This window comes from Antrostomus carolinensis, unplaced genomic scaffold (genome assembly GCF_000700745.2).
Source record: "Antrostomus carolinensis isolate BGI_N321 unplaced genomic scaffold, ASM70074v2 scaffold10219, whole genome shotgun sequence".
Lineage (NCBI taxonomy): Eukaryota > Metazoa > Chordata > Aves > Caprimulgiformes > Caprimulgidae > Antrostomus > Antrostomus carolinensis.
The window spans coordinates 33,261-59,399 of record NW_010339233.1 but is presented as its reverse complement, the minus strand read 5'-3'; the positions used below and the strand labels follow the sequence as shown (position 1 = coordinate 59,399).

General features: G+C 36.7%; 1 protein-coding gene across 1 annotated transcript in view; it reads left to right on the top strand.

Annotated features, from left to right (window-relative positions):
* Window positions 1–282: 282 nt before the first annotated feature.
* The window catches only part of AGMO (alkylglycerol monooxygenase), a gene marked incomplete at its 3' end in the record, with an annotated part of 34,024 nt that continues 8,167 nt past the window's right edge, over window positions 283–26,139 (top strand). Inside the window, exons 1-7 of the mRNA XM_010175768.1 lie at window positions 283–399; window positions 6,320–6,415; window positions 19,482–19,548; window positions 21,042–21,107; window positions 21,215–21,294; window positions 22,482–22,616; window positions 23,105–23,221. Coding sequence (XP_010174070.1) covers window positions 283–399; window positions 6,320–6,415; window positions 19,482–19,548; window positions 21,042–21,107; window positions 21,215–21,294; window positions 22,482–22,616; window positions 23,105–23,221 — 678 coding nt within the window. The remainder of the gene's footprint in view (window positions 400–6,319; window positions 6,416–19,481; window positions 19,549–21,041; window positions 21,108–21,214; window positions 21,295–22,481; window positions 22,617–23,104; window positions 23,222–26,139) is intronic.

The window sequence follows — 26,139 nt, the reverse complement described above, 5'->3', positions numbered from 1 at the left end:
CTGGCTGTTCATCTCGCACATCCTTCTGCTCTTCCAGCACTGATTTTAGTTCCTGCCACAGCCTTGCCTTCCTCAGCATGAAAGTTTCATTGACTTGTGTCCACTTACTGACATTTAACCTAGCTTACCCAAACTCGGCTCTGAGCATCAGTTTTTGTTACCTGCTATACTATGGTGAAATAGCTCAGTGTTAGTTGGTGGATTAGTTGCTTTTAGCTTTAGAAAAAAGGCTTTGCAAAACAAATGTTGCTTTGTTCTCTAGTACATACCTCATTAGAAATTATGTGTTTTGCAGAGGTTAATATACTGTGGGCAGCACACCAAATACATCATAGTTCGGAAGACTACAATTTATTCACAGCTTTGAGACAATCTGTACTGCAGAGATACACCTCCTGGGTAAGTTGCACAAGATTTGACAAAGAAATTAATATCAACAATATTTAGTAAAAGTGAAAACATAGTGTTTATTTCCCTTCAAAGATGTTTGACACTGAAAGCACAGAAATTGAAACAGAAGTATCTGAGAATCATAAGCTTTAAAAAGATATTATTAAATTTTTTCAGCAAACTGGAAAAGAGATACAGTAGTTAAGTTTAAGAAGGCTAATTATAACTCTGCATTTATATTTTTACGACTTACTGAGTAAAAAAGTCCTTCTGAGGTCTCCAGTAAGGGCAGTATGCCACTACTTTCGCCTAGTGTTATTTCAGATATAATTTATTTTAAATGATGAGCTGTGTACATATCCAATATAAATTGAGGACTCATTTACAGATTTAAAAATGCATATTTCCAAAAACATTTAAAAATATAACATACTATTGGATGTTTAGTTTTGGGCCCAGGATAACTGTTGATTTCCTCAGTTGCACTCTCATGTTCTGTTTTGACTCTACTTCTTAACCCAGATTGTAGTTTGATTGGTTGGTTGTTTTCTAAAAAAAAAAATAACAACTTCAAATTTTGAATTTTCAGAATTAGAGATCAAAAGCAATATTCAATGTATTTTTGTATAAATAAAATATGTAAATGCTCTTCTCGAGTGAGGTATAATCCTGCTGGTGGAGGAAACCCAGAGTCCTCTGGCAATCTCTACAACTAGCCTATGAGCAAATGACTCAAAGCCAAGCGTGTGTGCTCACGCAAATGCAAATCCAGTGTAACTTCATTAACTTCAGTAAAGTCCGTCTGGATTTATGCTTACATAACTGAGCATGGATTTAGCCTGTTGTTTATATAAACAACTGTTTCAAGCCCATTACATTAGATGAGTTAAAAGGCTAGGTTCCAAAAAAATGACTAGTTCTTCTGGAAGTTGTGAAACAGATACTGTTAGTTCTGTTTCTTAAAGTCTTCTCTGTAAATTCTTGTTATTTTTTTTATTCAGAAAATAGTCATCTGATCTAGTAGGAGTGCCTCAAATTTAAATGGCCATAATGAACAATAGCGGAAGGGATGCATTTCTGTCACAACTCTGCTTCCTGTGTAAATACTGCCATGTTAAAGTTTTAACCTTTGCAAATGTACCCATTGGGACCATATGTGCAAATGCTTAACAAAAACAATAATTCAAAAAAGACAAAAAGCCTGTGTGTACATATGGGTGTGTGCATAAGCACTTTGTCTGCCTGTGTGGTTTGGAGGATGATACCTCAGAGAGCATAAAATATTCAGAAAGGCCAAGGTGTCTGGCCTTGTTAGATTCTGAAGAGCATAGTCAGGACCACACTTGCATCACCTGACAAATAATATATGTACATTTCAAATTAATTTGCTTTGAGCAAAGGGAAATAAACCTAGGAATCCATAATACTTTTGTGTACAGTGTTTTTTTCCACCAAATATTTGGTATTAGCCAAGACATTTGGTTCGTGTAAATACTGATTTACTTCCCCTTAGATTTACTTCCGCCAATTTTCTTTCTCTTAAAGCCTTACTATGCATGAGCACAATTCTTGCCAAATATTTGGTATTAGCCAAGACATTTGGTTAGTGTAAATACTGATTTACTTCCCTTTAGAACTTTGGAGAGGTCCGCCAATTTTCTTTCTCTTAAAGCCTTACTATGCATGAGCACAATTCTTGCTAATTCTGATAGCACTGCTTTTTTTTTTTTTTGGACTGCCAGACTTGTCCAGAATCCCATGGATGCATCTGCCCTGAAGCTGAAACTCTGCCCCAAAGTCTTTAGTTAATCTGCGAGAGTGATCTGATGTTGCTGAATGTGTACTGTTGAAAGCAGTTTAACACTCAGTTTTGTGGGGGCTGTGAGAAAGTTGTGGTGGATGATGTGGGATTGTGGGACTGTTCTGCTGCCAGGTCTCTGTGTGTTTTAAGTTAAACGTTATAAGATAAATAAATCAGCATATTAATCTGTGTGGGTTGTACTTGAGCTGATTGAAAATATGTGAAATGAAAAAGAAGAGAAAAACATGCTTGAAGTACAATCAGTGGTGCGAGATGTACTCCTGAACTTGGAACCAAATGTGTGTTGCTCCATATCATCTGCACACACAGTGTTTCTGTTACTCCAGTGCAGGGGCTGTAGAGAAGCAGACCTACTGTTAGATGAGAGGCAGTTTTGTAGCCTATTTTGTGGGAAGAAGATGTGGAAAAAAATATATATTAATTTTTAATACGAAGTCATCAAGCTAATGCTATATAAATTTTTGCTTCTGATGAAACGCTTAGTTAAAGCATAATTGTGAAAGAAGAAAGTAACATACACACCTTGAAAAGCTGCGATTTAATTCTTTTAGTACCAGCTCTCAACTTTCCTCCAAGAGTAAGGATTAATTGCAAATATTAGATCCATAGTGATTTGATAGCTTTAGACTATACATTTAGATAAAGAGTTGAATTATACCATGTTGGTTTAAAAGCAGTGGAAACATCTATGTATAAATCAGGAAAGGGAATAGGTAACACTGTTCTTTTCAGCACAGAGTCACAAAGTTCGCTTCTTATCTGCTGAGGAGTCTGCCAAGTCTGCAATCTTTAAGGGATGATTGTTTGGGGTTTTTTTATCCTTAGCTTTAACTCCTGCAGAATCCTCGCAGAAGTGTAGCTCACATGAACTAGCTGTCAGCAGCTGCCCCACAGCCCCATGGTCCCCCGCAGCCTGTCGGTGGGAGCTGACCACATCAGCAGGTGATCCTGGAGACCTGGCGTGGAAATGGAGCGGCTCAGCGCGGGAAACTCAGCCCTGCTGACCCACCTCAGGAGTTTCCAATTTTTCTCTTTCTGTAGTGGAAACGTGTATAAACTTTTACTTACAAATGAGAAGGACAAGGGTAGAGCATGCTCAGGCCGCAGAGCGTGCAGTGGACTCGCACCCTTCCAAAGGGGCAATGCCCGCAGTATGAAGGCACGCAGCTGTGTGCTGCAGCCCCAGGTATGAATCCCTCTCCACCCCCTTGCTGAGTGCCTTTCCCATCAGGTTATCAGTTATTGTGGCTCTCTCTCAGTCTCTTTTGCTGAATCCACAAGTGGGAAAAGATCTGTGAGTGTGATAAATGTTTTTTTTCTGCAGTTTTGATCAGAAATTCCATCCTGGAGCCAGGAAAGCTTTTCTTCTAGAGATTAGTGAAAGCTGGTACATTCACATGAAATGTTTTGATTTGGCGAATTGGCATTTCCACTGAAAAACTATTTAATGATTTTTTAATCTTTTTTTTTCTGACATTGATCTTGTTGTTTCAGTGGAACCACAAACAGGAGAAACCAAATCTTTTGTATGGAAGAGGTGTTCATTCCTCCCTATGGGTTCTACTTCTGTAAATGATTTTTTAAATCTTTCTGTGCAAAATAAAGCTTACATTGCAAGGAAACGTGAGGCAATTCAGAAAGCATTCTTCTTTGTCAATTTCAGATTTATCTGTAGGTTTATATAAAATATCCCTCATCTCACCACTTAGCAGGGAGATCCTAGTAATCATTGTGGCAAGTAGGTTAGAAAATAAATATGAAGATGATCCTTCCTTCCCCTCTGAGTCATCTGTAAATACCACAAAATTGCCTCTGATACTTTTAGGGAAAAAGCATATATTTTTTAACCCTGCTTTCAGTCCTTCAGATACTTCCATGAATAATCTGAAAACCATCTGTTTTTTTTTTTTTTTAAATCAACTTCCTCTCCATTCATTTTAAAAAATTTCCTGCTCTTATCATGCCATTAGACAGGTACAATCAATAATAAGAGGAAACTGCAGTAGCTTTACTTAAGTGTGGCCGTGTGTCCTACTCCTTTATTGGCTTCTTTACAAGATAGCCTTTGAGAAAAACCATGCCAGCCTTCTGGCTGTTGTGGGACAAATATATCTCAGTCTTTTTTTTTTTTTTTTTTTTTTTTTTTTTGTAGCTCACCTATTTTTAGTAATTAAATATTAAGGGGAACCTGCTTAGAGGAAGGAGGAAAAAGGCACTTGGAAAAAGGACTCCAAGAGGGCATTTCTCATTTCTTCTAAAGTATGGGAGGCTTGCATGACATTTCTGTTTCAGAGCATGGAGAATTGTGGGTTTGAAAGTTGCTCTTCCGTTTAGTAGTCTTCTGCACAAGGCAGTCACATCTGTGTTTTTAATTGTTAAAGAAGTCTCATGTCCACCTCTACTCCAGAATTTCATGCCTAGATGCCACATCTCCCCAATGGCATTTACTAGCTCCCACCTTTGGTAAGAGTTGCTGTGAATTTTCGTGAGTTTACTTAGGCTGAGGGATTCTTAGGGATTGAACGTGCAAATTTCACCTTCCAAATATATTTTTCTTTCTTTTTTGTTTTATAAATGTTATGCAAACACTTCAGCCTTTGAGTATCAGACTGATTAAAACAAAATAGTTGTTTACATTGTTTTCCCCCTAGTTCCAGAAGCTCATCATAATCCTTCTTCCACCTTTGAATTCCTTTACTTCTTGGACAAGAATTCCAAGACATTCATCCAGAAACACCCCATGTGTAGTTTGTGGGGCAGCTGTGATGCATGAAGCCTTTGATGTACTTTTGTAAATCACAGCTGTCCCAGTGCTACCAGGTGATACTGCAGTGACTTAGGGGTTTCTTTCTAGTGCTTCAGTTGTTTGGTGTTGAAGCCAGCAGACCGAGCTGGAGTTGCAGAGCTTTAGTCCTCCATTGGCTTGTGCCAGTGAGATACAGCTGTGGTGACTTTTTCGAGAGCATCAGTCGCGTCATGGAGGTGAAGGTGCAGTTGTTTCACAGCCCCAGTGTAACATCTTACTATTGGGTACGCCCTTTGACAAAAACTGAGGGAATAGCAGCATTAAATGCTACATGCAGACCTACACTGAAATAATTCCTGGCTCAGGAGGCCTGTCATGGCTCTGATATTGCTTTCTCTGATGTTCAAAGATTTTATTTTTGTGAGAAGGACAGTAGGAATTTGAAAACAGATTTTGCTAAGTTTCACAGAGAGCTCTTATCTGCTACCCATATTTTCCCTGAGTGCTAAAGAGATGTAAAGTTTTGAAGATACATCCGCTACGGTTTGGTTTAGAAAAAAATCTCTGTATTTTAGGGAAGGTTTAACTTCTTAATGCAGCTTAACACAGTGTCAGGTAGAACAAACAAACAAACAAAAGATAAGTTTTTAAGCCTTTTTATGAAGAAAGCAGATTGACTTTTTAACACATAAAGATCTTGGAAGTTTTACTCTGTTGCTCAGCCAATTAAGTGATCAGTTGTGAAATTCCTGGGACTTTACTCTGCATGTAAGATACCAGTGTCTTTCTTAAGTAAGCAGTTTTCTGAAACTGTTTTATTGTTAGCATATATTTAGAACTCAGCAATATACTGGGGCTTTCAGGGAGATGCCATGAGGAAGTTAGGGTGAGAATTTATAATTAACTTTGAAAAACAAGTAAGCTGCCTTGCCCTTGTGCTGTTCATGTAGGGAGTTCAGATGGAAAAGCTGTAGTGTCATAAATTCACACCTTGCTTACTCTGTGATAATTCTCTGCTATAGGTGAACCCATCATGTCAAGGAAATGTTGCGGTCTGCTCTGTATATTGTAGAGAATAAGCATCTAGTCTCAGGATTTCTGAATTCTTTTCTTGATTTTTCTACTTGCTCAGTATGACTTTTGGGAAATCACTTTTGCATCCATTTATGTCTCATTTGCAATAGCACATCTAGTAGTAACTTAATAACCAGTAGCTATTCTATGTAATGTCTACATTATGGAAGTATTAGAAGAAGCAATTATCTTGTGGAGTGCTTTGAGCTCCTGAGATAGTACTTCTTTATATCATCACAAGTTTGGAATTATATATCTGACATGTATTTTCTTTCTCATTTTTTCAGATTTTCAACTTGCCCATGGCTCTCTTCATTCCCCCTTCAGTGTTTGCTGTTCATCTACAGTTTAATCTACTTTACCAGTTTTGGATACATACAGAGGTAAAACAGGTTTTTAAGCCATACCTAAACAGTTAGCCTGGAGCAGTGTCCTGGAAATCCACTAGCAGCTGATTTATTGTGTAAGAAAAATCTTTGTCTGACTTCTTTAAGGAGAAACATCTGTTCATTTTTATTCCTTTTTCTGAATATATATTGCTAAATTTATAAGAAGCAATGAGGCCAGTTGGTCCCAATTACATTTAAAAAAAGAAGTAACTGTAAGGAATCAAAACTTTTTGCTATTTTAATACTTTATTTTCCTATCTTGCAGCTTATTAAACATTTCTGGCAGATAATGAAACTGATTTCTTTTCTAAGATAAATATTTTAGGGAAAAATATCCAAAACCCAATGCTTCTTAAAGATCATTTGAAGTTGCAATTGAAGTCAGATATTGCTTCCTTCTTAGTGCAAGTAATTCTCAGATGCAAAATGCTCTTTGATTATCTGATGACTGTTTGTTCATGACTGAACCTATTTAGTTGTGTTTTAAGTATGCATAGACCATATCTAGTTTACATACATATACAATTAATAACCCACTGTAATTAGTAAGTAGCTTCCCACACCTCTCAGGTAGCTGAACAGCCTTCTGCCTTCTCCCTCTCACTACAGTAGAGGTGTTTAAAGATATCCCGTGTTACGTGTCAGTAGAATAGTTCTCAGTAGCCCCAAGTGAGCTGCAGCTAATTATCCCTACACTACGTACTCCTTTGATTATTCTCACTGTACAGATGCCTTTTTCCCTCTGTAGTTTTATTATGCAATCTATAGGACAATTCTTTTTGGAAGGCAATTTTACTTTCTTTATCTGCTATTTTAGGTGATTGTGTTGCTTAAATTACAGTTTTTATTGTCTCTTTTCTGTGTGTTTCCTTAAAAAAAAAAAAAAAGAAAAAGAAAAAAAAAGGGAAAAAAGCTACTTGTAGTGACCCAATAGCAAACTCCTGTTTTTCTGTTGGGCACATTTCTAAAATTATTAATACGTCTGATGCTCTGCAACACCGCAGAATATGAAAGGCTTACAATAAAATGTCACACACATCACCAGAACTGGCATACACTCAAGCCATACACAATTAAGCTTGTCAAAATGTTTTGAACTAATTTGAACACTTTGAAATTGTACCAAATGAATAGTTAGAATCACATGGAAGCAAAGTTTCTTTGACCATGCCTTAGGTTCCCCAAACTGGTTTTACTGTGTTTTGGCACTAAGAAAAATATAATATGCCTCGTCTACATCTTCTCTGCTGTCTGAAGCCATTTCTTACTTGGCTGAGAGGTTTCTAATGTTCTGCTGCATAGCAGTAACTCAGTGAGTCTCAGCACTGGTGCCACAGTGTGCGTCTAAAGTTTCTAAAGTGAATTTCAGAGGCTTATGAGTTGCCTCTAAAGTGCTAAATCCTTCGTAGGGCTTAAAAGGAATTTCCATAGCGTATGTGCAATGTGCCAAGTTTAGACACTAGCCTAAACAAGAATGAATTTCAGTCTCACTTCGAAGATAAGCACTCCTTACTATTAAATTTTTGTGCCAGTAGAAAAACAATGGATCTTTTTTACTGATGCTGTTAATCCAATCATAGATCTTTGTTTACAAAGGAAGTTATTCTTTATGTTGATATTGTTGATTCTGTATTGCAGCTGAAATCAGTTGAAATATGTTGAAGTCATGCTTTACGGTCACAAATTATGTCAGAAAGAGGGTTACACCGTGTATTAGCAGATTTCTTATTCTCAAGGGCAAGGGCATAATAGAAAAGAAAATGGAGAGGAAGGGAAATAGTAGCAGCTATTGCAGCCACACAGGTTTATATTAGCCAGTATTTTTGTTGAAATTAATATGATGCTTCACCGTTACACTAGTTGTTTGTTTGTTTATTCATTTGGGTTTTTTGTCAACAACTGCTACAATTTAACTGTTTAAAGCTGTGGCATCACTAACTTTTTCTAACAGTGCTTTCCTGACTTTTAATGGTTCTAATTATCTTACACAGGTTATAGTAAAATGGAAATCCTTTCTGTAAGTCTCAGTTTCCAGCAGTTTCCCAATATCTGAGGTTTGTTTGGGGCTACAGGCCTGGGGTCATATAGAAAAGAGCATCCTGACTCAGTAACTGTTGCTAGCCCTTGCTCTGAGAGCTGAGATTCAACATCCCTCAGCAGCTCTGATGTCCTGTGGGAGCCCATGGTGGGTGCTGTTACAGGGTGGCAATACATGTCGTTAGGCGTCTAGTGGAGATGTGCTTTATTATTTCTGTTCTGTCAGTGCAAGATGTAATAGTTTGCTTCTAAAATGAAGCAAATGTTAGGTTTGTCCTCAGATTTCTGTTACTTTTAATCAGTATCAATGTTTCCTTAGACAAGATTTGGCCCCATATTGACTAATCAAGTATGTCTGGAAATTGTAACTTCAAAACTTTTGATTACACATCCTTCTCCTTTAGAAAAAGAAAATCTAGTAAGATAAAGGAAAAAAATCTCTTTTCTTTAATGGTCATTTTTTTTTTTTTTTCATAGCATTGAAAAGCTTAATAAAGGATATGCAGAATTTATTGGTTTATAAAAGAAAAATTGACATGATATTTAAGTAAAAGGAAAGAATGGTAGAATATTAATCTTTCTGAAGGAAGATGTTTTGTTTTGGGAGTAATTTAAATTTAATTCATTAATTGTAAAAAAAAATGATCATCCTGTGCTGAAACTTTCTATGCCATGATTCAGCCTAGAGCAAAAGTTTAGAGCCAGAGTATGATCCCTGATAGTTTCCTATACTTCAATTTTGAATGCATCCAGTGTTGTTTCAAACAATGCTACGAGAGGTTTCCCGTGATATAACTTTGACCTTCTTCAAAATTTGTTATGTCAGCTTTTGTTCAGCTTTCCTACTAGCAGATCAGACATGCTCTATTTCATTTTAACTCAAGTGGCCTGTATATTCCTATGAAGACTGCATACCAAATCATAAAGATCAAAAGTACCCACTTACTCAATCTCAGTTAGACTTTGTATGCATTAGCTTTTGGCCTTTTATATAAAATAGTAGAGCATTTTAAACACTATAAATCTTATATAAAGTTTATACTATACCATTCTTTTGGTGCTAGAGATCTTTTATTATTACTGAAATCAGAATGGGCTATTGATACAGGAAAGGCATTTCTGTAATTAATAAAGAAAGGTTGGGTGTGCTAGAGTGAAAACACGACTTTGACTTGTTATGCATTTATAGTTTACTATATTCCCCAATTACAAGAATTTTCGCTGTCTGAAGTGCACTTTTTTCTACTGCTTCTGTGCATTATTGCACTCTGTATGTAGCAAACTGAAATGATACCAGAAATTTTCAAAAGATTTTTAAAAAAACTCTGATTAACACCAAGGTATTGAAATAAACTCATAATACTTTATTTAAATTATATTAAAAAAAAAAAAAAAAGAAGAAAGAAAACAACCCCCCAAACAACTGAAGAAAACACTTTTCTGTAATGGTGCATAAAGACAGGATCTCAATAAATCAAGATAAAACAATTTTTGGTCCTATCTAATACTATTTAGGTCAATGGAATGAGTCAGTAGGTCAGCTCTTGAATGGTCTAGGAGAAGTGTTTGTATGACTAGACCATTCTCATCTAGATCATAACAGAAGTAAAAAAAGTACTTGGTCAAACAGCACTAAAAATCTAATATTTCAAAAGCCACAAAATGTTTCAGGACTGTTACTGACAGACAGAAATACTCCATTTCAGTTTATTTGCACAGGTGATTCGGAAGGTCTATGGCTCATATTAAACTATATCCTTCCGTTATGCGTTTATTACAACCAATAAGTTAGGTGTGTTTATAACCTGATAGACACCTGTGAAAAACAGAAATTAGTTTCTGTTGGTTTAGCTGTAATTTTTATGAGATGTCAAACTGTATTTGGAAAGTATCAACGGAATCAATCCTTGTTGGTAGTAATTGCAGCAGCAGATTATTCCTTGCCTGTTTGATCTTTGACATGCATTAGTTTCTGTTTAATTTTCTAATTTAAGGAAAGACTGTACTCTGCCCTTTACCATGCTCACAGAAGTCAGGTTTCTTAAAACATCTCTTTTTCCGTTGTATAAGTCTTTCAACCTCATCAGAAAAAGGTGAGCCATTGCTATTAACCATGAACAACATGGGTGAAACATGCAAGGAATGGGAAAAATTTTGGCAGCACCTCAAGCAGGCTGGAAAAAGACATGTGAAATTGCTACAGATATAGGCCAAAATACATTTGTTGTTGTTAGAAAGCAGCAATTATGTAAAATTAGTTTCCAGTAAAAAATCCAAGAGAGGCTTCAGTTTCACAATTATACCCAATACATTGGATTATTTTATCTTTTACTGCTGATGCTCTTTATTAAAAAAAACAAAACAAAAAAACCTAACACAACCCCAAAAACTAATTTAGAGTGAGATGGACTGTGAACTGGCTGATGGGAAGAAGCCAGAGAGTGGTGGTCAATGGGACAGAGTCTAGTTGGAGCCCTGTGTCTAGTGGAGTCCCTCAAGGGTCAGTACTAGGACCAGTATTATTCAGTATATTCATCAGTGACCTGGATGAGGGAACAGAGTGCACTGTCAGCAAGTTTGCTGATGATACAAAGCTGGGAGGAGTGGCTGACACGCCAGAAGGCTGTGCTGCCATCCAGTGAGACCTGGACAGGCTGGAGAGCTGGGTGGGGAGAAGTTTAATGAAATACAAGGACAAGTGTAGAGTCTTACGTCTGGGAAAGAACAACCCCACCTACCAGTATAGGTTGGGGACAGACTAGTTGGAAAGCAGTGTAGGGGAAATGGATCTGGGGGTCTTGATGGACAGAAGGATGACCTTGAGCCAGCACTGTGCCCTTGTGGCCAGGAAGGTCAATGGCATCCTGGGGTGCATTAGAAGGGGTGTGGTTAGTAGGTCGAGAGAGGTTCTCCTCCCCCTCTACTCTGTCCTGGTGAGGCTGCATCTGGAATATTGTGTCCAGTTCTGGGCCCCACAGTTCAGGAAGGACAGGGAACTGCTTGAGAGAGTCCAGGGCAGAGCCACCAAGATGATTAAGGGAGTGGAGCATCTCCCTTATGAGGAAAGGCTGAGGGAGCTTACAAGGGATCAAAAATTTACCATTCATGAGACTTTTGCTAATAGTCATCAAAAAGATGAATATAATTAGAGGTGATTACAGCCATTCTCCTAGTCTGATGTTCAAGATTGTGTCTGACAACTCTCAGTGACGCAGATGATTTAAGTGGAATTCCTAGAAACAGGTCACATTGTTGGATAGCCCACTGGCTTTTAGAAGCTGGATTTTCTCACTATTAAAAGATCCCATAAATTATTCTAAAACCAATGGGGAATGAACTAATCACTAATTTGCATAAAGAACAGAATTTTGGTTTACAAAATAAAGTTCTGATCCTGTTCCTTATAGTTGATGCTTTTATCATTCAGAAATTCACTGTTCGCATGCCACAAACTCTCAATTCAAGCATTTACTGTGGAGAAAAGAGATCAAAAAAATCAATAAATACCAGGGAGATAAAAATACTTTCTTTAAGGCAGAGACTGTCTTTGTAGATTCAGATAGGATACCTATACAATATAGACAATAAACCCCAAATGGTTCTAAGAAACAAAGAAATCTCACTGCTTCAATCAAGCCTGTCTACCAAAATGGCTCATTAGATTTTCTGACCAGTCCACAGGATAAAAGTCTTGTCATCATTGCACATACCAGAGTGTGGAGAAGAGCAAAGCTAACAACACTATCACTAGGTGGAAATACTAGGCAATAACTGCAAAATGTGTTCCACTTTTCCATGTTTCCCCCCTCGCACCCCCACAAGGAGAGAAAAATACTATCTTTCTAGATATATGAAGCATATAACTTTGCTTTTTCTTCTAAATAAAAAGAATAACAAAAGAGAGACAAAATAAAACATTCATAAGAGAGCACACTATCCTTATCCTGCTGTCTGTTGGCTGCACTTGAACACAGTTTAATCAGGAAAAATGTGATGGGGTGAGGTTTGGAGTTCCTTCCTTGGCACCTAGGACTTTAGTAGTGATTAGGAGTGTTGACTTTACACCTTAGTAGCCCCAGGACGAGCCTCCTATTTTAAACCTAAATGCTCCTTGACACTTTTAGCTATCTGAGTCTACCCAGAAGTGCCTTGGCATGGTGAGTTAAGTATTTTTTTCTTATATAACTTATTTTTCAACTGAACTACAGCATAGAGAGGGACTTAAAAATATGTCATCTGAGTTCAACATTCAGCACATGAGCCATGATCTTATTCATTCAAAAAGCAACCGCTCCACAATAATAGGCTTATGTTGGAGATTTGTGTTTGATGGGCAACAATCTGGGCAGAGGAACCCTTCCCTCTCCCTGTTGGAGCTGGGTCACTGGTGAGGCCAGGAAAAAAAAAAAAAAAGATTATGGGAAAAAGACATAAGAAGGAACTTGATGTTTCATCCTAATGATTAAGTCCTTGAGTTTGAGTGTTGGTTTCGGGCCCTTGCACCAAAGATTCTTCTTGCAAGAGACATCTGTGAAATGTTTACTTCAGCAGCAGTGCGCCTGACTATTGCTAATCTGCCTGCAGAAACCCTAAAACTAAAAATGGTATTTCAAGATTTTTACTTAGGCCACTTGTGTCTATTATGTCTCTGGAGAATTATCAAGATAAAGTGAAATGAGCTACTTAGAGATGCAGTACATTGTGTCCTGCAAAACAATCTAAAAAACTTACTTACCAAATAAAGTAATATATTCACAAAAGTATGCCACGTGAATATGCATTAATACTGCTCTCTGTCAAAAAAACCCACCTAGTTTTCGATCTTAACATGTTATGTGTAATACTTTTGAGGTTTTCTCATAGCTTGTACTCAGTGAGAATCTATTGAAATTAGTTATGGCTTCAAAGCCAACAGAAAATTTGAAAACCCTTATTTGTTAAAAACACTAAGTGTAGGATGCTGACTATATTTTGATCTATTTAAAGAGGAAGGTGAAGAGCTACACTTGGCTATATTTTAGGTTATTTCAGGACTGGCCTACTGATTTATTACTTTCTGATTTTTTTTTCCCAGCAATTGCCAGCATGTATTTGTCAAGCTGATGAAAAATACTGAAATTGTATAGCAATTTTTCTCCTGAAGTTTGTTTAAAATACTGAACTTGATATATGACAGAAAGAGTGACTTTCTTCATGCTCTGCTATTTATAATGCTGCAATTAAAACAACCATTAGCGTAGGTTTTCTCTCATTTTTAGTGGACAAATTGATTGAAACTTCCTATATGTGCTCATCTTTCCTACAACATGGCTTTAATTCAACCTTTAAAGGAAAAAAAAGTTGCATCCATTTATTGAAAGTGTTAACTAAAATATTAACGGAAGATGCCAGTTTGATTCAAACTTTACCTCCTGGTTGAGGCGTAAACAATGAAAAGTGGCAACAGCCTGCTTTCAAGATAATTTATTATAAACACATTTGTAAAGTCTGTGTGTTTATTATATAAATATGCTCTAAACTGGACTATCCATTAAAACTAGGCTTTCACCTCCCATTCCTACAATCCAGATTTATCAGAAATTCACCCCCTATGAAACTCTTTATGATCCCAACAGGCCTGATCCCTCCCGTTTGTTTTATTTCTAAACTATAAATATTGGGGTTTTTGCTCCTCGATGTGGAAATTTGGCTACATCCGTTTTACATGCTTACTGGAGTAGAAAACTGCCTAATCAGATAGGAAAACAGTTGGTGGTATATAAATCAGGGTTTGCTGAGGATTTCAAAGTGTGAAACTGGCAGACGAGCAGATATCCTAGGAGTTCTGCCTTTCCCTAGCTTCCCTGTAGAGATTTCACATGGCAAATCTGATCACCAGGGCCATCTGTATAAATACATGGGTGTGTTGTCCTAAATTAACACAGCAGCTCTACTGGGGAATGTAATTAAGGTCTTATTTTTAAATTTCCCCACTGGACTGTCTGAAATACAGATTTATATACCAGGAATAAAAATCTTATCTTGATTTTGATGAGGAAATCAATAGTAATATGTATTTTACTATGAACTAGTCTAACAGAAACCCCAAAGTTAAGTTGAGAGTGCTCCTTAGTGATGCGCCAGGGGTGAATTTACCCTCTCCTGTCCTGTAGATAAGTAACACTATGATATTGATAGTAATGCTATGCTACAACTTTTCTTATACTCAAAGAAAAAAAACCTAAACTTTTTATACAGGAATGGTTTTACTGTAACATTGCTTGCCCTACTCAGTCAACATTCCTTCCTAATGTTCGTGTTGAAACAGAGTTAAGTAAAGATTCATGTTGTAGTGGTGACAGGAGGAGTTGTTACACAAGATGTAAAGTTTCCCTTGGATTTCATGTCACGATTTTTTCTCATTATTTAAACAAGAACTACATTGAAGCGGTGCAGGTACCAGGCAATAAAGATTTCCCTTGGTGCTGACAAACTCTGAGACCGCAAACGGAGGTGCTTACATGCCGCAGGAGATATTCCATAATGTTCTTTTCCTTTAGGCTAGGGATTGCTGTCACAGAGGAAACATCTTTATATAAGGACTATTATTCTACACTACAGAAAAAAATGTTTCATTCTCGTTATGTATGAAGATTTCACTGCCAGCATGTTTTGTTCAGTAATGTATGGAAACTGTTTCTAAGCATGCAGATTTTAGCCTGCCTTATTTATTAAACTGCTCTGGGAATTGCTTCAAGTGGTGTCAGTAATTCTGTTTCATTATTTAGTGATACCCAAGTACAATAATGGAGGGAATATGTTGTTTGTTGAAAAAAACAAACAAACAAAAAGAAATAGGAGTACATGTTTTGTGGAGAGATCCAACAGAGCTTTTGTAAGTGATATACATAAGATACCTACATATCTGATTCATAGGCCATTTATTAAGTCCATTTTTAAGGGTTTTGGCAAGTGAAAAATTATTTTTGTGGCTATGGGATGTTAAAAAATAAAGCAAACAAGAAAAGAGTTTTGCTGGAATGCTGCAGTTCATCCATGGGTCACTGGCATGGGAGTTGAGGTGCACATGATGTGTTAATTGAGAGGAAAAATTGGAGGCAAGAATTGATTTAGAACAGTATGTGTCTGTATCAGGGAAAGAAACACAAGCGTAAACCCTCCAGCCATACTGGTCAAAATACAGGTATGGTCATTATTGGACAATAATTGGTGTATGTCAACTTTTAGGAGACTGGTAGCTATTTTTCTGCATTCTCAAAATCACTGCAAGATGATGACATAAAGAACAAGAATATTTTGAGTTCACAAGCAGACTCTTTTTCCTTTCCACAGGATGAAGTAGGGTTTGAAATACAGTTGATAGGGATATTGAATAATGACATTTCCACTATTTTTTTTTTTAATTTTGAAACTACTTTCCAGTAAAAAGGTATGAAATGGAACTTTCTACTGCATACAAAAATTATAGTAGCAGAAAGGTTTCTCTTTTTTTTTTTAAATGAAAATCCTGAAAACAAGCCACAACACCTGAGCTGTTCTGATAGTCTTATCACATTTATTTTGTTATTTTTTTAATTTTTTTTTTTCCCTGAAATGTGAACATTGTGAAAAATCTTATTCTACAAAGCCATTTTGAATACCAGCTGTTTAAAGCTGAAAAGTCTTTACTGTCTTGAATGACGGAGAGCTAGTGATGTATATGCTTTGGTGACTGGTTGCAATTACAGTGTAAGCCTAGTTACTGCTACCATGAACACTTACCAGCTCCTTTGCAATTGCTGTTCTCTAAGGAAAATGTCTGGACACAGTGAAGGCACAGAAACAAGGGTGGACTGACAGTGGAAAGTTAGGTGGGTAGGTGGAGTGCCTGCTGCTGCCCTTCTCTGCTCTGTTGCCTGTTAGGCATTCTTTTGAACATGGGCTGTTGTTACACCACATTAAATTTCTTTACGAGTCAGTTCCTACAAACTTAATTCCTTTCACTGTGTTTTCAGTAAGTCCCTGTCAGCCTGACATGACAGAGTCAGAATCTTGCCCAGCAAAAATTGTCTTACCATCCTGACCTTGACAATTTACTTTGGTGAAAGTTCTGCTCATAGGAGTTTTGCCCCTGGTAAGATGGCAGAATATATAAAAATTCCACAAAATTCGACAAAATAATTATGTTCTTTGCCATGTGGTGCTGTGGGAGCCTTCAAAATTCTGCTTTTAGACATGATATGTTTCTGTTTGTTGGAATTATATATGGATATATTTATAAAGTATGCTTTCATAAAATATTTCTAAAATTTTTGGCACCAGAAGTTTTCCGATGACATTTTTTTTCTGTTTTACAAATGTGCTGAATATATAGAAGTAAACTTACTGATAGCAGAGGAAGTTTCTAGAAATAGCACCCTGCACCATTTTTAATATGTGGTAAAAAAATATTTTTTATGTGTTTAGCCAAAGTCTTGATTTATGGGTTACTAATTTCAGCATGCTAGATTTTTGCTTGGTCAAGTACAGAGTTCTGTACCACCTCGTAGCTTAGAAGTCATGTGGTTATAATTGTTATCTCAGATGATATTTCCATCAGCGTGTGGCTAGTATGTCTTTGCAATGGAGGTAACTTGGGCTGAATAATGAAGTGGGCTCAGGCATCAATCACTAATGATGCTGCAGAGAAGATATTTCAGTAGATTGCAAATGTCATCACCCAAGGAAAGGCTGTTTTAAAGGATGAGAGAAGTTTCATTTTCCAAATAAAATACTTACTTTAGGATTAGTCAGAAGTATTTATTTAAAAATTTACTTATGTTCCTGAGGTCCTTAGAGAGCCCCAGGACACAAAGTTCTACTTTAGCATACCAATATATTATATGGACTTTCAAAAGGATGATTTTTAATTTTAAAATATTAATTTAATCAGCTGGATATTGATGACTTGAAGGTATTAATTCTGAGGACATTTTATTATACTCCACCTGCAGGTTAAAAGTGAAGACTGCTATTCCTTAGTGATTCCCTGCACTCCTAGTACAGATTCAGTTTATTTTCACAAAAAATGTTAAAATACTGAGCTAAAAATATATTTAAAACAAGTGGATCAAAGTTAGGTGTGATCTCATAGATAAATCACTGCTCTCTCAGGTGCTGGGCTGCAGTTCAATCCAAGACATTTGACTTGGATTAAATTAATTTAGTGGTCACATCTCACACAGCTTAAAACAGTGGGATTTTCTGCTTGAATGAGGCAGGAAGTGGAGCTAGCATGAATGATGAATCGTTTCTCACCTTTAGGTGGTCTTTTCAGGCTTGAACATTTTGAGGGAGAACTGAGAAAAACAAATGATCCTACTTATGTTGTCCTTGGCTTCCGAGTTAAACAAAACAAAACAAACTTGTCCCAGTATTCTGCTTTTCCAGACAAGTGTGTGCAGAATTTTGACACAGTTGCTCCAGATTTTACATTTCTCTCTATCTGAAGTGTCTGCTCATTTCTAGACTTCTTTAATTACAGAAATGCTCTACCTAATCTAATAAGTAGAAGTTATTTTAGCTGTTTTTAAAGACGAAAACAAAAGGTATTTATTCTTTTTATTGTGATATTTGCCTGATTCGTAAGATTTAAATTAATCTGAAGAATGTCCTGTGTCTACTTTTTGAGTCCAGATCTACTTTCATTTGTGAATTTAAACAGAAATGGAATTGGCATATTTTAGGTCTTTGTTCTGTAAACCTTAAATGAATAAAAATCCTTGTATGTTTAGTTATTTAGATGAACGGACCTGCTCTCATGAGTAGTGTCTGTCTGCCTTTCTACTTAATGTGTTGTTTGCCAGTATTACCTCTGTTATTATATTACAGATCACCCATTTCTGCAGTATATGTATTAAATTTACTAATTAAGTTCTGTAAAAGACAGCAATAGGTTCTGGGTTTTGTTTCTTAAGGTCTAAGCAATTTTTTTACCTTCTTTTTCTTTTTTTTTCCCCTCTTAATTGCAAGACATTATGGTCATAGTGAGACATGGTGAATAGATACCATTTTAGGATATATTTTGAACAGAAATCCTTTTTGGTAATCTAGTGATTGCATTTATTTGTGATTGATGGTTTTGTGTTTGGATTTAAGCAATGGTTGCTGCGTTTGGGTATCCACATACTTCTGTTGAGCTAACCAAAGCGCAAAATTTGAAGTTAATGCTGGCTTTTCTCTGGCTCCATAATACAGGAGTACCTAATTTAACAGAAACCCTACTGATACAAACATTTTCATCAGCATTTTCTGACAAAGCATGAACCATTTATAGTGAGTTTATGTCAATCAACACTTTCTGCCATTTTTAGTCTGATATTAAAATGATCAAGGCTGGATTTTCTGTACTGTTGAATTGTTACCTTAGATCACAGCTCCACTGTGAATTTACACTGGTCTACTTTCTTTGCATGCCTCAGGCTCATGTCGATGTATTTGTGACCATGTATTGGATCAGACTCGGGAAGTGATCCACCTGAACTAAATTAGAAAAAACAAAACAAAATTAGTTTTCACTTGCATCGGTTCCCTAATCAGGTTTGCTGTGTTGCTGCATTTGTGCCGGGGTAAAAGAAAGGTATTGGTAGAAGGAATGGCAGTCAAAGGTTCTGAAGGAGGAAGGAATACTTGCTCCTGGGTCAGTGCCAGCCATTTGCTCAGGTAAAGTGTTCATATAACTGGGATCTTAGAGGTACACTGAATCCCAAGTAGTGCCAGTGGGTATGGGTAAAAAGTATGAGTGAAATGATCTATATGGAATCAGGAGATGATAATTAAAATAAGATGAAAATGTGCTGCATTTTACTTGCATTTTACTAAATTTCACTTTTTTCATGAAAATTCTTACAACTAATATTGTGAAATGGTTCAGGCAAAAAAATTGCATTCTTGTCTTTTTATGCAATTCTCCTTAAGCTAGACACCTCTTTATGCATTTCCTATCCCTCTTTTCCCTCCTTCTTTTTTATTTTATGCAGTATTTTCAAATTTTACTTTTTTTAAGGTTATCACCAACCTTGGGCCTCTGGAGTGGATTCTTAATACACCTAGTCATCACAGAGTTCATCATGGTAAGCTAAAAGTGTAACCTCTTATTCTTCAGTGTGCTTTTTCTCTTGGTCGCCATTTCTATTATAATAATAAAGTACTAAAATAATACTGTAAAATTAGTTTTACAGAAGGATTTTAATTTTGATCATTGCTTCAAAAATACTCCTTGTTCAGTTAGAAATTTCACAGTATTTTAAAAAACTTCTATATAAGTTATTTTTTAAATTTTTATATTTATCATTAATTATTGAGCAGAAATTAAGCCTTCATAATGTGAAATAATTTGAAGACTATGAGCAAAACAATACAAATAAATATGAAATACAATACAATAAATATGAAAAGTGATAGAAAAATATCTCATCCTTCCCTGACTACTGTAATATCATCAACTTGTCAATCACTAACAGATGCTTTTGCATTCAAATTCAAGCACTGAACTGTTGAATGTTTTAGTGGAATTTGGTTTCAGCTGTCTGAATTGTTGAAAAATCTCACTTCACACAAGTGCATGAGGATTGACTTTTCATTAATATTCAGAGGCATTCAAGACTGTACTGCATATGTAAATTGGATTAATAACTCCATTGCATGCTGAAAAATGTCACGAACATATCTGAGGAATAGAAGTGGATTTCATAGATGCCTTTGGCATTCAGTGTGCACAGATAATGAGTAAAAAAAGTAATAGGGGAATGGAAGAACAAAATAATTTGAAACAGACTCAAATGCAGTTATATGTACAGAGGATGTTATTAATATTTATTATATCCTCTATGTGTAAAGTGTTTATGGTACTGTGTAGACTTTTTAAAAAGACTGTGGTGCTGTAAGTGTCTAATCCGTAAAATTTGCACAAGTACTGGCAATCCTAGAGGGAGACACTCTGCTGTTATTTGCTCTGCTGTAAATCCAAACTAATCCTCTGGTCCTGATTGGAGTTAAGCAATCACTCTGGAGCTGATCAGGTCTTGTACAGTCACTCCAGGCAGTCTCCACAAACTTGGGGATGTGTAATCAATGTTTCTTTGCTCATACTTTTGAGAGGATAGCTTATATACAAATACATTCCCTAGAAAACAGATAGAAGGATCAGTTTTTGTCACACTGAAGTTAATAATAATGAAGGCAGGATCAGATATATGGCATAGAAGATAGAGACACCTGAAAGCCATTAATGAGATGATTGGGCATAAATGTATTAAGCATCTATTTTCTTAGGTATGAACTGGTGAAATTATTTTTGTTTGCTTTTTAATTTGTCATTAGAAATATATTTTGAACTGAGTTTACTATCCAAATGAATTCTTTTATTTCACAGAAATTTTGGGTTTGAGACTTTTGATTTGTATGTTTGAATCTGAGTAGAAAGAGAGCAATAAGCCTAGTAAGAAAATAAAAAATTTATAGACGTATAAGAATTGATGCTAACATTGAAGACTTCCCTTCCTAAGTCAGTTGCATGTATTCTTATATATGCACTTACTGGTCTCATAAATTATTTTTGTTATAGGTAGAAATCCTTACTGCATTGACAAAAATTATGGTGGCACACTGATTATCTGGGACAGGATATTTGGTAAGTAAAAAAAAGGTGTTCTTTCTCATGTTTAGTTAGTGTGGCAAAAATATATATACTTTTGAATTTGATTGTTGGTTGTTCTTTTTTTCTTCTTCTTCCATCAGGAACATTTGAAGCAGAAGACACAAAAGTTGTATATGGCTTAACACATCCAGTAAATTCATTTGATCCCATCATGCTCCAGGTGCTATAGTTTGTGTTACCGACTCTGGTATCTTAAAAAGGCACTCATGTTCGAAAGAAACCCCTCTCTTAGGCACAGTTGAGGCCATCCTTACATTGCTGCACACTCAATTAAATTATCTTCAATTTCTTCAGTATTTTGTTACAAAACAATTATTTCTACTCACTGCATTAAGCACATGCAGAGCTTGTAGTCGTCATGAAAATACAATGCAGTAAAATGACAATGTAATAAAGTAAAATACAATGGCCATATGGCAGCCCTTGGACTGAATGGTGTCCATTTTGCTGTATGCAGAGCAATATGCAGCAAAGCACAGACGATATATTGACATATGTTCTGTCTCTTGTTTGTTGTCTCTAAATATTGCTGTTTCTTAAATAACTACATGGTGCAATATCTCTATATTTTTATCTCTTCTGTATATTTGCTGTTCAAGGTAGTCCAGAATGATTTGTGTTGACAGCATTATACAGCAGCCATCATGGTCTCAACAAAACCTCCAGAACAAGTTGAATGTAGTTTTTAAATAAATAAATAATAATAATAATAAAAGATATAAAAGAAAAGAAAAATGAATAAAAAGTATTTAGTGATGTGCTTCTTAGATTTATTGGTCCAGGCTTCACTTAAGCTGGATAAAAATTCTCTGTAAAAACCTCAGGGACTGAGGGGTATTGGAAGTCTCCATTTGCTTTTCATGACTGTTCAACCAAGGAGACATCTCAAAAAATGAGAAATTCTACTGCAAGGCTACCTGGGCTGGAAGCTGGAAGAATGGCCACAGCCCGTGCAATTATATCCATTCCATTAAGTCCAATCCATTAAACTAATTTAGTTATTGAGAGTATGTCATGTTAAGGTCCCAGTAACCAAATTATGGTTTTAAACTACTATAAATACAGCTATACGATATACTGTTAAATACTCTGGATTGATTACAGGAAAGACAGATTTTCCTCTGGGCACAAGTCTTTGTAATCCTCACTATAAAACAAAGGCTTGATATGGCTCCTGCCCATTGCAGTCAGGTTTTCTGAACTTCTGACTATCTTAATCTATTCCTAATTTATTATCTTTACAGACTTTGAAAATTCATTTACTTGAGAGCTAAAAATTAATAAAACATAATGTTTTATTAAATTTTATTTTACTAACTATAAAAAATTACTTGCTCTTTTTTTCAGCTACGTCCCTTGGCTCATATTTGGAACACATTTTGGGCCACACCTGGATTCTGCAATAAGCTTTCTGTCATATTCAAAGGCCCAGGCTGGGGACCAGGCAAACCTAGACTTGGCCTTCCTGAGGAAATCCCAGTGGTAAATAGAACATGCATAGGCTTTCAGTTTTGTGTAATTTACTTGAACCTTTTACTGCTACTGGATCAATGTTAAAAACTCTACACGTGCTATTTGAAATTAGCAAATTAGCAGTCATAAAGCATAGAGGAAGATGAAGTGGCAACAGAAACTGAAGGAAATGAATGTTTTAGCTGTGTTTTTTTCTTTTTATTTGAAGGAAAAAAAAATATTTTTATTTATCTTTTCATTATTCATTTCCTAAAGAGATTTTTCAATATTGTTCTATAGAGTACAGTAATTTCTGTTTTTCTTTTAGCTGTGAACATACACAGAGTTAACCTCTGTCTCACACTAAGTAGTGCATAAGTTTGACAGTAGATTATCTTTGTGCAATTATCTATGTCCCTTACTCTTTTTTTGTGTTTGTAAATATAAAGAATAGTAAGGAATAACAGGCAGAAGCAGGTCATTGTTGAACTGGCTATTATCTGTTTTGCTTCATACAGATCACTGGCAAAGAAGTTCCCTTCAATCCAAGTGTACCAGCTTATTTTAATTTCTATACAGTTGTACATTTTGCTGTAGTAGTGGACTTGTATACTGAACTTCTTGGTACTGTGACCGTAAGTAATTCCTATCTTTATGAAATAGCATCTTGTGCTAACACACAATAAATTTAAATAATAACACACTGAATAGAGGCTCTACAGGCTGACTCATGTCTTATTTAAACTACCCTAATAATAACTGGATTCCTTAAAAAGAATCAAAATAATTGGCTAAGTATATATAATTATTTAATATTAAACATCTAATGTTTGATATTGTTTTTTAAACAATATTTAATAACCATATAAATTATTTACAGATGAATATGCTTAAGTTAAGCAATTAAATTAAGAAATAATAAAAGTTCCATAGAAGAAGTATGTGTCTGCTTCAGTTTTTAGGACCTCATGAATGCAAAAATGTATCTATCTCAGACTTGAAACTTTGTAGGTTTTAAGATGTCAAGGTTGATCATCTTGTTAGATGCCAATAATGCCCAAGCTTTAGAAGGAAGATTGCAAAGGTCTTGCGGTGCTTGCAGATGGGAAGCTTGGTGTCATCATGAGTTGAGAGCTGGAAGAGCACAGACTCAGGACAAATCCTTCTTCCAGTCTCAAACATACAACAGCATTGATAGAAATACAGAAAGGAGAGACACATATTTACCACCTCACGTTTGGGCTGATGAGATCTCCCTGATAACACAATGTGTTTCCTCCATGGATACCTGGCAGTCTCTGAAGGTAAACTACAAGGCCATCTCCACCTACAAGAAGCAAGACACTAACTGCTTCCATGGCTTCACACCCTTCCAACCTCCTTTTCATTCTTCCTTCATTGACAACTCTTTCTACTTTACTGAAGCTAAAACCTTTTAGTTATGAAACATAATTTTAGTGCATCTAATGTTCCCACAAAGCAGTCAAAGGCCTACCAAAACACCAGAAAAGTCTGTCATTTTGATAAAACGCCCTTTGGCTTTCTTCTTAAACCCTTTCTTAAGACCTTCTTGGTTAAAGAGCAGTCTTCTTGTGTTTGTGTCACTCACATTGCCACAGGCCTGCTGTCAGGGTGCCAAGGGTTCCCTGGGTTCTTCAGCCTCTCCTTGCCTGTGGACCTGCCTTGTCCCAGCAGGCTCGCCCAACAATCTGTGGCCCTTGGCCAACAGTGGTTGCTGTCCCCTACCCACTTTGATGGGCCCTGCCAGGACAGCATGCTTCCTGTCCTGCTAGGGCCATGGCCCTGTCTACTGGCTGCCACCGGCCCCATGTCCCTTCCCCAGTAGGCAGCCCTTCTTGCTGCACCCTGACGCCTTTGCCCATAACCAATGTGTCTGAACCTAGCCAAGAGGCAGATTTCTAGAAATAAGGCTCTTTTGCATATCTGACTGTGCTAATCCATGAAGGATTCTAGAGGTTTGCAAAACAATTTCAAAGCTGTCAGAAATCTTGTCCAAATGTTGACATTTTGGTCTTCTGACTCTGAGATTCTTCTTTCATCCCAGGGCAAGAAGGGCATGAGAGGGACCCTGCCTGCAATAATTTCTTGGGATACATGGCAGCAGACTTATAGCAGCTCTGGCAGCTCTGCATATATGAGCTGCTACAGCCCTTTCGGTTTTTTATGGTTTTAGTTAGAGGTGTTCTGAGTAGCACATCAGACCAGTGAAATTATGCAATTTTTGAGAAAAGTCTGAAGAGTAAGTATTTATGTAGCAGGATGACCATGAGCCAGCACTGTGCCCTTGTGGCCAGAAAGGCCAATGGCATCCTGTGGTGTATTAGAAGGGGTGTGGTTAGTAGGTCGAGAGAGGTTCTCCTCCCCCTCTACTCTGTCCTGGTGAGGCCGCATCTGGAATATTGTGTCCAGTTCTGGGCCCCACAGTTCAAGAAGGACAGGGAACTGCTTGAGAGAGTCCAGCACAGAGCCACCAAGATGATTAAGGGAGTGGAGCATCTCCCTGATGAGGAAAGGCTGAGGGAGCTGGGGCTCTTTAGCTTGGAGAAGAGGAGACTGAGGAGTGACCTCATTAATGTTTATAAATATGTAAAGGGCAAATGTCATGAGGATGGAGCCAGGCTCTTCTCAGTGATGTCCAATGGTAGGACAAGGGGCAATGGGTGGAAGCTGGAACACAGGAGGGTTCAGTTAAACTTGAGAAGAAACTTCTTTACGGTGAGGGTGACAGAGCACTGGAACAGGCTGCCCAGGGAGGTTGTGGAGTCTCCTTCTCTGGAGACATTCAAGACCCGCCTGGACACCTTCCTGTGTGATCTCATTTAGGTTCCTACTCGGGCAGGGGGGTTGGACTAGATGTTCTTTCAAGGTCCCTTCCAATCCCTAACATTCTGTGATTCTGTGATTCCCGATATAATATAAAAGCTACCTCAGGCATACTTTTCTGATTAATATTAAATTATTCTATACATCGTGTTCACCTCTAAAAAGGGTCACATTGCAACTGCAGGGAATTCAGAGATTACTAAGACATCCAAGGCTTAGTCTATTCTAAGAAATTTCTGAGGACAGAAAATTAAGCCAAAGGTAAGGATAAATGCTTCCAACGTATACAAGATATATGTGATTACCAGTGTTCTTATATTGATAAAAGCCTCTGCAAAATTTTCTGGATGTGCTTCTAGATTCCTAACATACCAGCAGCAAGTCATATCTGTGTAGGGATCAAACTGTGGGGTTTTTTGTTTGGCTGATTTTTTGGTTTTTACTTTGTTGCTGTTGATTTTAGCACCAAGAAGTAAGGAGTCTGCTCATTAGTTTTTTCCTATTTTATTCTTATATCTTTTATCATTTTTCTAGTCCTGGAAGGAAAAATGGATGGTCTAAATTATTTTCTCTGCTGATAACTGCAGCTGTTTAAAAATAAGTAATAAGGGAAGTTGAAAAATACACCCAAGCCCCAGATGGTCATTAAATTTTTGCAGTCATGGAGGAAACATCCTGAAGATCCACTATTTATGAAGTTATTGTAGAA